Source organism: Rutilus rutilus (genome assembly GCF_951802725.1).
Source record: "Rutilus rutilus genome assembly, chromosome: 12".
NCBI classification, from domain to species: Eukaryota; Metazoa; Chordata; class Actinopteri; order Cypriniformes; family Leuciscidae; genus Rutilus; species Rutilus rutilus.
This window is the reverse complement of record NC_140217.1, coordinates 26819051-26833884: the sequence shown is the minus strand read 5'-3', so window position 1 is coordinate 26833884 and position 14834 is coordinate 26819051. Positions and strand designations below refer to the sequence as shown.

Genomic DNA, 14834 nt, shown 5'->3' with positions numbered 1-14834 from the left:
TTCTTCCTTGCTTTCCCTTCATCGTAAACAAATGCATTCTCTTGCTGTCAGGGCTCATTTAAATATTTGGGGTGAGAATGAGAATATATAAAAAGAGAGATATTAATATTTATTCTATTAGCCGAAGTGCTTAGGTTTGTAATTTTGCGCCGTCCCAAAAGCACTGTCTTAGATATGATGGATAGCACACCATAATTATGGACGTGAAAAAGTGCTGATGACAGCAGTACAGGCGAGAGGCCAGCAATGGATACGCCAGCGGAGCAAGGGTTAAAGCACACTCTCATCCTCTTCATTTCTCCCTCCCTCTGTTCTTTTTCCCCTTCTTCTGCTCTCTCTTTCTGTCTGCCATTTCCCATGTTTTTATGTCCCGTTTCTTCTTTTGTTTGCTGGCCACATCCATTAACACCTCACCCGGATCACTCTTCTTTTGATTCTCCTACCTTTCCTCTCATCCCTCTATCACTCTGTCACTATTCTCATTTCCAAGCTCTTTATCATAGCTCACACCACCATTCTATCTTTCTGTCTCTCTCTCGCTCTTTCTTGCTCACTGTCTCAGTAATGTAAAATGTGCTGACTCTTTCTGCTTTGTGGCCAGTAGAAAGCTCTTCTAATAGGCCCCAGAGACTTCCCAGCCTTTCTTAAATCAAGTGGAAAATTGTTAACTTGCACTGATATAAAGATGTTCCATCCACTTCTCTTTTTTTTCTCTCACACACTTCTCTTTTCCCTCTATTTTGCTGCTTTTATGTAAATTTAAAATGTATGAGAGAGCATGGTTTGAGAGGATTTGGGCTTTTGTGTTTTCTTTGCCCGGATCACAGCCGTGAACATCACAGTTAATGAGCCTTCTCAGTACTGCGTCCACTTCCCATCCAATCAGTAGGATTTTCCTCTAATTAGATATGATTCCAAATAGCCAATCAACTTATACGTTTATGAATCGACTAGTATAGGTTACACTTTTGTATGTAATTCATGCAAACCAAAAATGCTGTCTGCGTCGAATACTTCAAGCAAATACAGGTGAATAATAGCCTTTTTAAGTTGATTAATTGACCTGCTTTATTGCACTCCATATCAAATGTCCATTTCTGATTTTATGATGACCCATCATAGTTTAATCTGTCCCGCCACAGTATTGTAATGAACCTAAAAGATCACTAACGTTGTGTTTTGAGCCATTGCTTTGGCAAAGCAACTGTCAGTCGAACAGAAAACTGTGGTCTAATTAAAAGGGTTGCGGCGGGCTTCAGAACGAAGCATTTACGCAAACAGCTCATAATTCGCGTCTGAGAACGGCTCCATTCACAGTAAATGCTGCGAGCTCCATCAATGCAAGCGCTGTGAGTTGAACATGCATTTTTGACTACTCTTGTATATCTAATTTAAGTTGCATACATTTTGTTCTTGCATTGATGTTTCATTTGTAGCAATTTTGCACTTTGACAGTCAGTTTGAGAGTAGCTTCCCCAACCAACACTGGATTGATATCACCCTTACTTCTCATATTGTAGCTTTCACTAATTTGAATAAATCAAATGTTGGTGGGAATGAAAGGAATATGAATTAAATTTTAGGGATAGTTTTCCTAAAAATCTAATTCTGTTCTTAAAATGAAAGCCATTGAGGCCAAAAACAGTATTGGACCCAACTGCCCTTTCACTGAATGGAGAAAAAAAAAACCTCAGTGTTCACTTCTATCAGAAGTGTTCTTCTTTCAGAAGTGTTCTTTCTGTGTTCAGCAGAAGAAAGAAAGTCAGACAGGTTTGGAACGACTTGAGGGTGAATACATGATGAATCATTTTTGAGTGGACTAACCGTGTTGGTCTGGCTTAAGTTGGTCTCATAAACCAGACTTTGGATTCTTCAGGCCAGGAACTCCTCCCGCTTAAGAAGGGGATGTTGTTTGTGTTTTTTTTATGTGATGAAAGACACAGGCAAACCTGTCAGGGCTTCTACGATAATATACTTCTATGCAACCAAGTGTTAGCCCTGGCAAACAATAGAGCTGGAGGCTCTACACAAGATTATACAGACAGCAATGAGGAAATCTGAATCTTTTTTACACTTGAAAAAACTCATTTTTTCCACCTGAAAGATTAAAAACGTGTGCACCCTGACTTTAGAATGCATAGCAGCCAACCAAAAAGTCTGAAATTGGTGGGTTCAACCAGCTCTGGCCATCTTAGTGGTCAATATGCATCAAATGGTCTGTTGACACCTGAGAGTAGACTCTGTGGATGCAATCAATGTTGTTGAATTATAAATGTCCTGGAGATGCCAGTACATTTCCCTGCAAAACAGCCCGGGCCCATCCTAAACGGCATATTGGCGATGACATAGGGGCCCAACAAAGCAAAGGTTTTTTTGTTGTTGTTTTTTTGCAACTTAAATACACACTGAGCGTAATTAAGTGACACAAATGTCAAGTCAAGTCACCTTTATTTATATAGTGCTTTTTACAATACAGATTGTTTTAAAGCAGCTTTACAGAGATAAATAATGCAACAAAGTTTGTTTCTTGAAGAAAATAGCATTACAGTCCAGCTTAAGTAAGTTTGTTGTAAAAAAGTTTAGTTCATTTATATATATATAATATATATGTATATATGTATGTATGTATGTGTGTGTGTATATATATATATATATAATAATAATAATAATAATAATAATAATAATAATAATAATAATATATATACACACACACAGTGGGTACGGAAAGTATTCAGACCCCCTTAAATTTTTCACTTTGTTATATTGCAGCCATTTGCTAAAATCATTCAAGTTCATTTTTTTTCCTCATTATTGTACACACAGCACCCTATATTGACAGAAAAACACAGAATTGTTGACATTTTTGCACATTTATTAAAAAAGAAAAACTAAAATATCACATTTTTCACACCTGGATTTGGGTATCCTCTGCCATTCCTCCTTGCAGATCCTCTCCAGTTCTGTCAGGTTGGATGGTAAACGTTGGTGGACAGCCATTTTCAGGTCTCTCCAGAGATGCTCAATTGGGTTTAAGTCAGGGCTCTGGCTGGGCCATTCAAGAACAGTCACGGAGTTGTTGTGAAGCCACTCCTTCGTTATTTTAGCTGTGTGCTTAGGGTCATTGTCTTGTTGGAAGGTGAACCTTCGGCCCAGTCTGAGGTCCAGAGCACTCTGGAGAAGGTTTTCGTCCAGGATATCCCTGTACTTGGCCGCATTCATCTTTCCCTCGATTGCAACCAGTCGTCCTGTCCCTGCAGCTGAAAAACACCCCCACAGCATGATGCTGCCACCACCATGCTTCACTGTTGAGACTGTATTGGACAGGTGATGAGCAGTGCCTGGTTTTCTCCACACATACTGCTTAGAATTAAGGCCAAAAAGTTCTATCTTGGTCTCATCAGACCAGAGAATCTTATTTATCACCATCTTGGAGTCCCTCAGGTGTGCTTTCATGTGTCTTGCACTGAGGAGAGGATTCCGTCGGGCCACTCTGCCATAAAGCCCCGACTGGTGGATGGCTGCAGTGATGGTTGACTTACTACAACTTTCTCCCATCTCACGACTGCATCTCTGGAGCTCAGCCACAGTGATCTTTGGGTTTTTCTTTACCTCTCTCACCAAGGCTCTTCTCCCCTGATAGCTCAGTTTGGCCGGACGGCCAGCTCTAGGAAGGGTTCTGGTCGTCCCAAACGTCTTCCATTTAAGGATTATGGAGGCCACTGTGCTCTTAGGAACCTTAAGTGCAGCAGAAATTTCTGTGCCTTGCCACAATTCTGTCTCTGAGCTCTTCAGGCAGTTCCTTTGACCTCATGATTCTCATTTGCTCTGACATGCACTGTGAGCTGTAAGGTCTTATATATAGACAGGTGTGTGGCTTTCCTAATCAAGTCCAATCAGTATAATCAAACACAGCTGGACTCAAATGAAGGTGTAGAACCATCTCAAGGATGATCAGAAGAAATGGACAGCACCTGAGTTAAATATATGAGTGTCATAGCAAAGGGTCTGAATACTATATATATATATATATATATATATATATATATATATATAGCCGCTCTTGTGAAAACTGTGATGTCATCGTCCAGCTCAGTTCAGGCAGATCAATAATGTTGGATATTAAAATGAAATGTCCCCAACTAAGCAAGCCAAAAGCCAATGGCGAAAAAGGCGACAGTGGCAAGGAACAAAAACTCAGGTGACAGAATGGAGAAAAAAACCTTGGGAGAAACCAGGCTCAGTCGGGGGTGCCAGTTCTCCTCTGGCCAACTAACAAACAGGGCCCTATCTTACACCCGGCGCAATGCAGCGCCAAGCGTGATGCAAGTGTTTTTTGCTAGTTTCAGTCCGACACAGTTATCATTTTCACGTCCTGCACCACGTTGTTTAAATAGCAAATGCATTTGCGCCCATTTGTGCGCCCATGGGCGTGCTGGTCTGAAAACGAGGTGTGTTCTGGTGCATTGATGGCGCGTTGCTATTTTGAGGCAACAGAAATAGACTGCGCCATTGACCAACTGAAACCTGGTCTAAAGTCAATGGCGCGATATTTTTATTTTTTGTTATTTAAAGAGCGCGTTAGTAATGTGCGCCTATAGGCGGATCCACAACACGTGTACACTTTGCTTATTAAACACACAGGGACGCACAGCAGCACACAAACATGCCAAATATTTAAAATAAAAGGATTACAATGTAAAAGATTATTATTGTGTACATAAAGAATTAGTGAAATCTGGCTTGTCCCGTAGATAGTCTGCTTGCGCACTTTTACCTCGCGCACGAGCAGTTCCGTTTGCGCTCTGGAGGCGGCTTCGGTCTTTCCACTATCAAATTCCATCATGTAAATAGCAACTGGCATTTAAAGGGAATGGGAGATGAGACTCTGATTGGTTTAACGCACGTAAATCCCAAAACACACCCATTACTCATTAAGAGAATAGGGACAACCCTTTTAGACCATGCGGCTGGCGCGCCAGCCATTTTTCCCATCGTTAAACTAGCAAAAGTGTATTCGGACACGCCCTAAGTGAACTTGCGCCCTACGCTTTAGACCATGCGCTTAGATCGTTAAAATAGGGCCCACAGTGTATGATTATGATTCAGGCAGCATTATAGGTCAGAAGTCAGATTGGATTGGAACATTCAGAATATTATCCAGTTCCATCTGGTTGAAGATCTGAGTCATCACGCCGGTATGGAGACGGGTTTGTTGAGGATCAGTGCCGATGGCTGTCGTGTCGATAAGGCCTTCACAGGGGAGTCGCTGACACTTCAGGGATGTGTTGTGGTCGTGTTTAGGAGCAGGAATGTACGTCGCAATAGCCGCGTTTCCATTACAGATTTGCGCAAAACTTTTGCAATATTTTCTAAATGTCGATAAAAAACTGTTGCGAGATGACGCAGTTTCCATTAACCGATGTAATGCGTCTAAAACTTAATTTTTTCCTCTCGCAATAAGTCATTCCAAAAATCATGGCAGCGGATGTTGGTAGCTTAACGCAATTTCCCAGGCGTATATCCTTTTTACATATATCTTAGCTACCGCACTAGCCATTATTTTTAATCGAAGGAGACAAAAGCGTGTTATCCAAACATTAATGGCAAGGAAAGCCCCCTTATACTTGGGAGTGGCACATATGAGGTGTTTCTCCCTACTATCTGCTTCAAGGTCTTGATAAATTGTGTAATTTGAATTACTAGAATCCAGTATTCCCGTAATACTTTTGTCTTTTATGAGTTTTAATGAAGAACTGTCTCATCTTCTGTCCAAACATACCACGCCATCTACGTCAGGTGACGTGTAAATGCGCAAAAACAATTTCCCTTGCAGTTTTGCAAAATATTCCTTTTTCGAATTGCCAGAAAAAATTTATTCTTACATGTTCTTTATTCAGATAATTTCTATTAATTTTCCACTGAATTATGCGATCTGTGGAGCTTGAAACGGCATAGAGCGCTGTTTTCTTCTGTGCATGTCTGTTATGAGTCAGAGAGCTCATTCTCTCTTGAGCTGTCAGTCATATTATGTGATCATAACTCCTGCCCTTACAAATGATGACGCTGTGTTCATTTACTCGTTCTGAGTTCCACACATAAACAACTGAGAGAAACGTTTCTAGAGATGAAACATGAAGCCAATATATTACGACAATATATGCTCTGTATGTTTTTAATGCGGCTTGGGGTATTTTTATAACAATAAAGAATGAGAAATGCTTAAATGAGAAATGCTAAGCAAGTGTAGTGTTTCGTTTATTATAAAACACTACAAATAATGCATGTCTGGCCATTATTTAATCAAAATCCACTTTAGATCACAGTCGGAAGTCGTTACATCCACTTGATTATGGTTTCTGTGTAGTACTAAACTTTATTTATCTTTTCCTGTTGTATGTTGTGCAGCAGACAAGGTTAAAGCCAAATGGGAAAACCTATGAGATACATACATGAGGAAAAATGAATTCTTGGTCAGCGCCACCTATCGTGCAGGCATGAATTAGATGAAGGCAATTTATCGTTTCACACTCAGTGTGAAAGGGCCTTTACACTGAATACATGTGAACAGTGATGTCGGTTCTAATTTTACAAAATATTTTGCCGCACGTCAAGATGACTTTATCAGTTGTCTGATGATTGGGAATTCCTGGTATTCATATTTAGCTGTGATTGAAATAGATAACTGGTAACTAACATCATGAAAAAGGGGAAACTTTGAATTAAATGTAGACTTTTTTGGGGGAAAAGCATGTGTAACTTGACATTTTCCCCATAAACATTATTCAAAGATCAAGCACATCAGTAGTAATTGTTCATATTGTCGTGAATATGGAAACAGAATCGGTAGAATTACATATGCAGTACTCTTATAATCTGATTATCCCACTTTACAGTGTTTGTAATTTCTCACAGTTTACACATTTGTTCTGTTTGCCTTCACCGGACCTTTGAATGATTAAAGTGCGACATGGATGTTATCAGTCAAACAAGAAACAAATGGGTGTTTAAAAAAAGAAAGGTCCCAAATGCTCTTCTGAAATGGGGTGGAATTGAAATCGACTGAATTCAAGTGGCAAGGGATTTAGCAAATTGGGCCAATTAGCCATGAGTGTGGTGAGTGATGATGTTGTCTATAGGATGATTTAGGGGGCATTAGAGACCCAGATTCATTGGGTGCGATAATCCAGTTACACTGGACTGTGTGTGTATATATAAAAAAAATCTTAAAGTGTTTCCTGTATAGAAAATATAGCACAAGCTGTCCTCTTGGACTTAAAAATTCCATAGCCACACTATGTCTGCAATTAGTGATAGAGTCTATGTTCCTTAATCTCATAATCTATTCATAGACTTGAATGTCAAACCTGTTAAGCCTAACTATTTTTTGTTATTATTATGATTTCATTTTTGTTGTTTTCAGTTTTGTTTTGTTGTTTTTCATTATATCTGGCTTATACTTGACCTCCTAATGTGCCATTTACACAGGATACATTTAATATAGGGGTTTACTGAGGGTCTTGAGATGCATTTTGGCAAACTACTTTTCACACAATATCTTAAAAATGTGGTGCCTGTGGTGCTATACACTGAAAAAAGGCAGATGCATTTGTGCAACAATTAAAAAAGTATCACAGCTGGATTACAAGAACATGTTTCCTGTGTGAACTGTCCCTGAGGGTTTAATCTAACAAAATCTGTAATTTCATTTCTAAGCACCATAAAATGAGATCATCTGGTGTTTCACTGTTTTAACTGTATATTTGGTCATTTTAGGCCACTTATGGCTCTGACCTGATCCCTGATGGGGGAGAGTGTCTCAGGGCGGTCTGCCCCAAAGGGTGACAGGGAGTCCACACTGTTCCCGGACACACGATCCTTCAGCCACCCTTCACTCCCACACACATACAGACACACTCTCTCTCTCTCTATTTCTGGAGCAACTTGTCCCACACTTGCCCAGTCCCCCTCTCTCTCACTTATACACGCGTCTTGCGCTCCTCACCCCATAGTGGGGTATAATTAGCTCCTCTGACAGGTGGGAGGGATCAGGTCTCCAGAAGAATGAAGCTACCAATTTACGCCCAAATTACACAGGCACACAGACACTCTCACCTACTCTCACTTACACACACAAACACATGCTCACCTTCTCTCACTTATCAGATGCATGCACCTATTGATGTGTGATCACACACAAACACTTACTTTTACTAACTTCAGTGCACTCCTACTGAGTGTGGCACATGTTCATTACCTACCCACAAAACATCTACTGTGAATCTGGGTATAAAGAAATAAAGCATTAAGAATGTTCTGCTCTCTCCACAGTGTAAGAAGAAACACACGCTGGTGTGTCCTGACTTCTCCAGTACCGGTGTGTGTCCACGTGGATCCAAATGCAAGCTGCACCACAGACAGAGTGTGAAACGCACCGGCTCTAACACAAGCTTTGGACCGGCCAAGAAAGCCCGCACCAGAGACATTATAAAGAGGTCAGGAAGAGGAACTAATCCCACATTGGCCTTTACAATTCTTAATTGCCATCTGTATATAAGGGTTCTCTTTCCACTTTCTGCACTATAGTTATAACTCAAACAGTTATAAATAAGTTATTATTGTTATTATTATTATTTATATCACTATATTACTATTATTTATAGGGAAGAGACCTGAATAACCATAGCCACGTTTCCGCCGAAATTTACCTGGAACAATTTGTCCCAGGAACTTTTTTCCCCAGACCTGTAGCTGTCTGCGTTTCCATCGTGGTCTAAAGTACCATGAAGATTATGCAAATTAAGGCCCATTCACACCTAGAATGATAACTATAAAAATAACTATATAAGTGCCCACACCAGCGGACGATATCGTTCTGTTTATTCTAATCGCGGGCTTGTCTGTCACTTTGAATGCTCAAGCTCGTTACAGCAGGATGGATTCTGATTGGCCGTCAATGTTTTTATCATTCATCAGCTGGATAAAATCGTTCTGAAAGTGATTCCAACTATATCATTTTTCTGTGCCGTTATCTTGATAGCTGTGGTGTGAACTCTGCTATTCTTTTATACTGAGAAAGATTTTTAGAAATATATCTTTATTGTTATCTTTATAGTTATCGCACAAAGGACGTCACCTTTAGTCCGGTGACGTAGGACTGTGCGCGACTCTCCAGTTCCCGCTGGATTTCGTCCTTTGCATATAAGCTTAATAAAGCCTGAACCTCATCGTTAGTCCATCTTTCGTATTTTTTTCAACATCCATTGTTGATTTGAATAACAAACAACTCTTACTGCAACAAACTTTTAAAAATGGTGTTTGAAAAAAAAAAATGCTGCGTAGAGTCAACCAATCAAAATGCTGCGTGAACTCAACCAATCAAAATGCTGCGTGAACTCAACCAATCAGCATGTTCAGCACCCAAGTCCCAGCCCCGTATGTTCCTGGACTTTGAAAAAGTACACTACTTTCTGAGGGGGAATTATTTATTTTTTCTTTACCCGAAATTTCATTTAGACCCTGGTTCATGTAGTCGAAACACACCGAGTACCACCCCAAAGTCCCTACCCGAAATTTCATTTAGACCCTGGTTCATGTAGTCGAAACACACCGAGTACCACCCCAAAGTCCCTAGTTCCTGGGGAAAGTTTCCTGTGGTGGAAACGCGGCTAATGCAAATCTCCCACGAGCATGCTGATCATTTATAAATTCCTTTGAAAATATAATAAAATGAAACAAATGAAATCTGTTTCTTCGTTATAATAATTTGTGTTTTGCCTTTTCAGTTCAGAGGAAGTTCAGGCTCCGTCTACAGAGTCCATACAGGCAGATGAGGGCTCGTCCTCCTCGGGTCCTGAGAAGCTGCCCTCCTTCATATCTTTGTCCAGCTCTCCTGACATGTCAGAGAACCCTGATTCCCCAAAGATCCCTCCTGCGGCAGGCTTACAGGCCAAAGGTGTGTACTGTGTGTGAACAGGAGGTTAGATTTCAATAATAATAACAATAACATACAATAGATGAGATGCATACATTGGCCCTACAAAGTATTTAGATACTTAAGCTACACATAATATACAAATATTATTGAAATAATTAAGTGAAACCAAGTGGCACTTTAAAGAAAGATAGCAAAACATTCACGAAAATACGTTTATTGGGTTTTAATTGAGAATTATGTTAAAAAAGTATTTGGGCACATAGTGATGACAACTACACCTCTGGTTACCCTGCTGGGGCACCTATGTGAAACTGAGAGGAAATGACTTCATACACCCACTAAAAATTGGAGTTACTGGGAAAATAAAGTTAGCTCTAGGAAAAGGTATTGAATGATTTCTTTGTAGATGCCACTTGGATTGATGTTTTGTATCTAATGCATTTAAATTGCATGAAGTGTGTGTGTGTGTGTGTGTGTGTGTGTGTGTGTGTGTGTGTGTGTGTGTGTGTGTGTGTGTGTGTGTGTGTGTGTGTGTGTGTGTGTGTGTGTGGCTAATTTTTAATAACCTTTTTAAGTGTGGCTTAAGAGTTCAAATACCTTTTGGTCTCACTGTATATATAAAGAGTAAGGAGGTAATAAATATATATGGAGTAAATAGTTGTGTTATTTAATGCACAGTGACAGGGTTAATAATATCGAGGGGGGTGATATTATTTAAGAGCGGACTACATGAGGTATATAATACTTACTGAGGGGTTACTAATATTTAGGTTTGTTGTTAAGGACAGGCACAGCTGAAGCTGGTATGTCAGTCTGACTGATAGAGGATTAGAAGAAAGGGGCCCCTATATTCTCTCTCACACACACACACACACACACACACACACCATCCATACCCTATGGAACACACTCTTTCTCTCTCCACACTCAATAAGACAAACCTTATATACTGCCTTTACGCAAACTCATGCAAGAAATGAACTGGTTCTAACTTTTACGAAACCATTTGAACTCTCTTAATTTAGTTTTCTCCTTTCTCATGCTTTCACACTTCCTTTCTTAAATTAGTTACTGCAGAACAGAAACCACTGTGATTAACCTCTGACCTTGCGTGTTTTCATTCACATGGACATTCTGAAGCATGGCATTGGCTCTTTCTCTTCTCTATATGTAAACATTTAAACGTTTAACTCCTGTTTGCTCTATTTTTGCTCAGTTTTTTTAGCTCATGTTCATGCATCTTTGCTTTCTATTCTCAAAGCTTTCATGAGTGATGGCAAGTTTATTTCTGTCATGTCTGCATATGTATACAAATTTGTGCTTGTTGTGCATACACACTTCCTATTTCTCTGATGCCAAGTTCCAGATCAGTTCCCCGTTGGGATCATTGATGGGCAGCCCTGTGTCTCAGAATAGCACAGGTGCCCACCAGACCACCATGGCTTTTCACATGTCACTTTCTCATCCTGTTGCCTGAAATCATCTGCTACATACAGACTGAACAATTGCTGCTCTCAAAGGGAATTTGACTTTTCTGATTCAGTTCAACGATCTGGATTCCTTAGTGGTTCTGTTAATATGTGTCTTGGTCATTTTGAAGACGAAACCATGGATAATGTTTGGCAAACAATACTTACTGCATTCATTATCCTCAGAAGTATGTTGTCAAATGATTAACCCCTCAATTTGTTTAATTTTTAAGCAAACCAATAAGTCTTGACAAACTTTACTTTTCTAGTTAAATAAGTTATACATTTTAATTTTAAATATTAATTGATTTGAGTTCTTTGTTGTGATCAAATTCTAATTGTAATGCATACCTCCTGTTTGCAGCCTCAATTTAAATACAGGAATTTAATTGGAATTTAGAACACATTCTATTCTGAGGCAAACATCCCTGATTATTATGACAGCAGCTCCGATGCTTAAATATCATATTACAATTTTCTATTTGCATCGGCTGTAAACAGATGCTCCAGAACCAGTACTTAAACTGAAAGTATTTAAAATAATTTGTGTGTGTGTGTATGTGTCCAGGTAAGTTGTGAGGACAAAATGTCCCCATAAAGATGGCAATATACAAAATCTTTGTCCTTGTGGGGACATTTTTTGGTCCCCATGAGGAAAACAGCTTATAAATCATACTAAGTGATGTTTTTGGAAAATGTAAAAATGCAGAAAGGTTTCAGTGATGGTTAGGGTTAGTGTAAGCAGATAGAATATACAGCTTGTACAGTATAAAAATCATTATGTCTATGGAATGTCTCCATAAAACATGAGAACCCAACGTGTGCGTGTGCGTGTGTGTGTGTGCGTGTGTGTTTAAAGAAATTGGAGCTGGTCTTGAATAAGAACTAACTCTTGATTCCCAACCACAGTGAGGTTCCCAGCCACACAGACTCACACTAAGAGCAGTTAATTGTTACTAATGACAGTGTAGCTCTCACTCTAAAGATTGTGGCCGTCCAGACAAACTTCTCTCTGCTTTGCATAAATTAGCCCAGAATCTATGCATCACTGCCTGTATCTTCTCCTTTCCCCTTCGGTCTATGTGCTATCACTCACCCTGAGACAATCACACACTCATGTGTCACTCCTCTATCAGTAAAAACAAGTGATAGCTACTCCTGTCATTACGTAGCAGGTGCTATTTATTTCTCGTCTGTCTGTCTTGTTTTTCCGAATCAAAGTTTCATACACTTTTAGCATCAGTTACTGCTGTATAACCAAAAGGCAATCACAATTAACTTCCTTGAGGACATGAAATAAACTCTTCCTTTACGGATAACATGTTGTTCTTTTCCTTTTGCACCGCACAGTGTTTCTTTGTGGAATTTTTCTTCTCCTTTCTTCTCTCTGTTACAGGAAAGACACTGCATATCAAGCCACGATTCTTATCTTCAACACAAACAGAACCCTCGCCAAAGGAGGGCTAATGGTGGGTGTTTTAATCAGTAATGAATAATGCAACTTTTTTTTAATTTAACTTTTATTTTAGAAATAAGAAATTGACTCCGCCTCTCTTGAACAGTTTACAAAGACCTCTGTACATTTGATGTTCACAGCTATTTTTTGGTATCAAATCACTTTTCGTTTCAAGAATTCCAAGATGCAAATTCTAAGAATTGATTATACAGATTTCTTAGAATATATTCATAACTATTCAAAATTGCAGAACTGAATGCATGCATTATAATCAAATACTGTTCTGCAAAAAAAAACAAAAAACATTTACATTCCAAGAGAATGGAGTTAGTTTCAAAGTGTAAAGTTATTCTCAGGGTTTTTTAAAACAGCGTTTATGTAGTGGTTTGTTGTGCAAAGAATTAGTTTTATCATTTAGAATGTAAGCTTGTGAAAATGTATTTTCAAAGAATGGAAAACTTCTTAATAAAATTTCTTTGTGATTTCTGCAAATGCATCTCTCTTAATTTGTGAGCATGTTTGCCTACGTGTGTGAGAATCATGACTAAAATCATGACTAAAGAAGAAAAAGTATTAAACCAAGTATCATCACAAACCACTTCACTCCCATGTTGTTTTCAGAACAACAATGTTAAGCGTGGAAAGTATCGGCATTGCTCGACATGTGTTGTGAAGCAGGTGTACGTAAAGGACATCGCTCATGAGTGTGTGTCTGTCACTGTAATTGAGTCTTAAGGAATCTATAGGAAAAGAAAAAAAACGTAACGCCTCCCTTACACTCTTCAAAACTCATTTTTCTTCTCCTCTCACTTTTTCCTCTCTAACTGCTGTCTGACCAAATCCATCACAACTAATTTCTGACAATGTCATTTTCCTTTTCTTCTCCCTGTCTTTTCCTAAAATTCGCATTTGATTGAGGATCCGTTCGTAGATGAGCCTGCCTCTTGCACTCCTCCTCCTCCTCCTCCTCTTCTCCGTCGGGTAATGTAATTAGGATGTTGGGTGTTAAACAGTGGTACAGAGAGGATGATGGGAGCTGTAATCCCTTGAACGCCCCTCACTGTGCGGAGACTGCTGATATTCAGACTATTAATGCTCCGTTGAACCAAGGCCTCGTGCTCCGTGCTCTGTGACAAACGACTGGCGGTCGCGACGGGAAACCTGGTTAACCGTCGCCGGCAGCAACGACAGGGGGCATTAATACACCGTGGCGAGGGTCTCGCTGCGGAACACGACAAGCCTGCCGCCGTGTTAACGAGATAAAGGCTGTGCCCATGATGCGAGCCACGTTTACGATGACATCGAGAGATGGTGGGAAGGAAAACACTCCTTCATTCGACTTCTCTGTCTATCTTTTCCCCCTATTTAATCGTTCATGCAGGGAGGAATACTTCACAAGAATGCATGTTGATATGGGTGTTGTAAAATCAACTAAAGTTCTCATACATCACCTAACCCCTTATTTATCTTTTTTGCATTGCAGCTCTTGGTTTTAGATTTTCTTTTTCTTTTAAAGGAATGTCCTGGGTCCAATACAGGTTAAAGGGATGAGAGGGTCTGATGGTTTCAACCTGTATGAGTTTCTTTGATCTGTGTAACACAAAATATATTATGTTTAAATGACATAAAATAACTGATATTTTGATCAATTTTGGTTTCTGGTCCCTATTTTCTTTAGTATTTTTTTCCCTACTATGAAAGTCAATGGGGATCAGCAACTGTTTGATTACCAATCTTCAGAATATCTTCTTTTGTGTTCAACAGAACAAAGAATCTCATACAGGTTTAGAACAACTTGAGGGTGAGTAAGTGATGACAGAATTTTCATTTTTGGGTGAACTATCCCTTTAACCTAAATCGACTCGACATAAAGTTGATTACCATAGAAAATGTTTTTATTTGAACCTTTTCTTGGAAAAAAAGTGACGCGCTTCTATTAGAAGTGCATGGGGCCAATGCACTGTAAAAAAAAAAG

General features: G+C 39.4%; 1 protein-coding gene across 1 annotated transcript in view; it reads left to right on the top strand.

Annotated features, from left to right (window-relative positions):
* zc3h3 (zinc finger CCCH-type containing 3) overlaps window positions 1-13351 on the top strand; it is a 75613-nt gene extending 62262 nt beyond the window's left edge. The window contains exons 10-12 of the mRNA XM_084426896.1: window positions 8329-8492; window positions 9783-9952; window positions 12800-13351. Of these exons, the coding sequence (XP_084283022.1) occupies window positions 8329-8492; window positions 9783-9952; window positions 12800-12870 (405 nt within the window). The 3' untranslated portion in view covers window positions 12871-13351. The remainder of the gene's footprint in view (window positions 1-8328; window positions 8493-9782; window positions 9953-12799) is intronic.
* Window positions 13352-14834: the final 1483 nt, after the last annotated feature.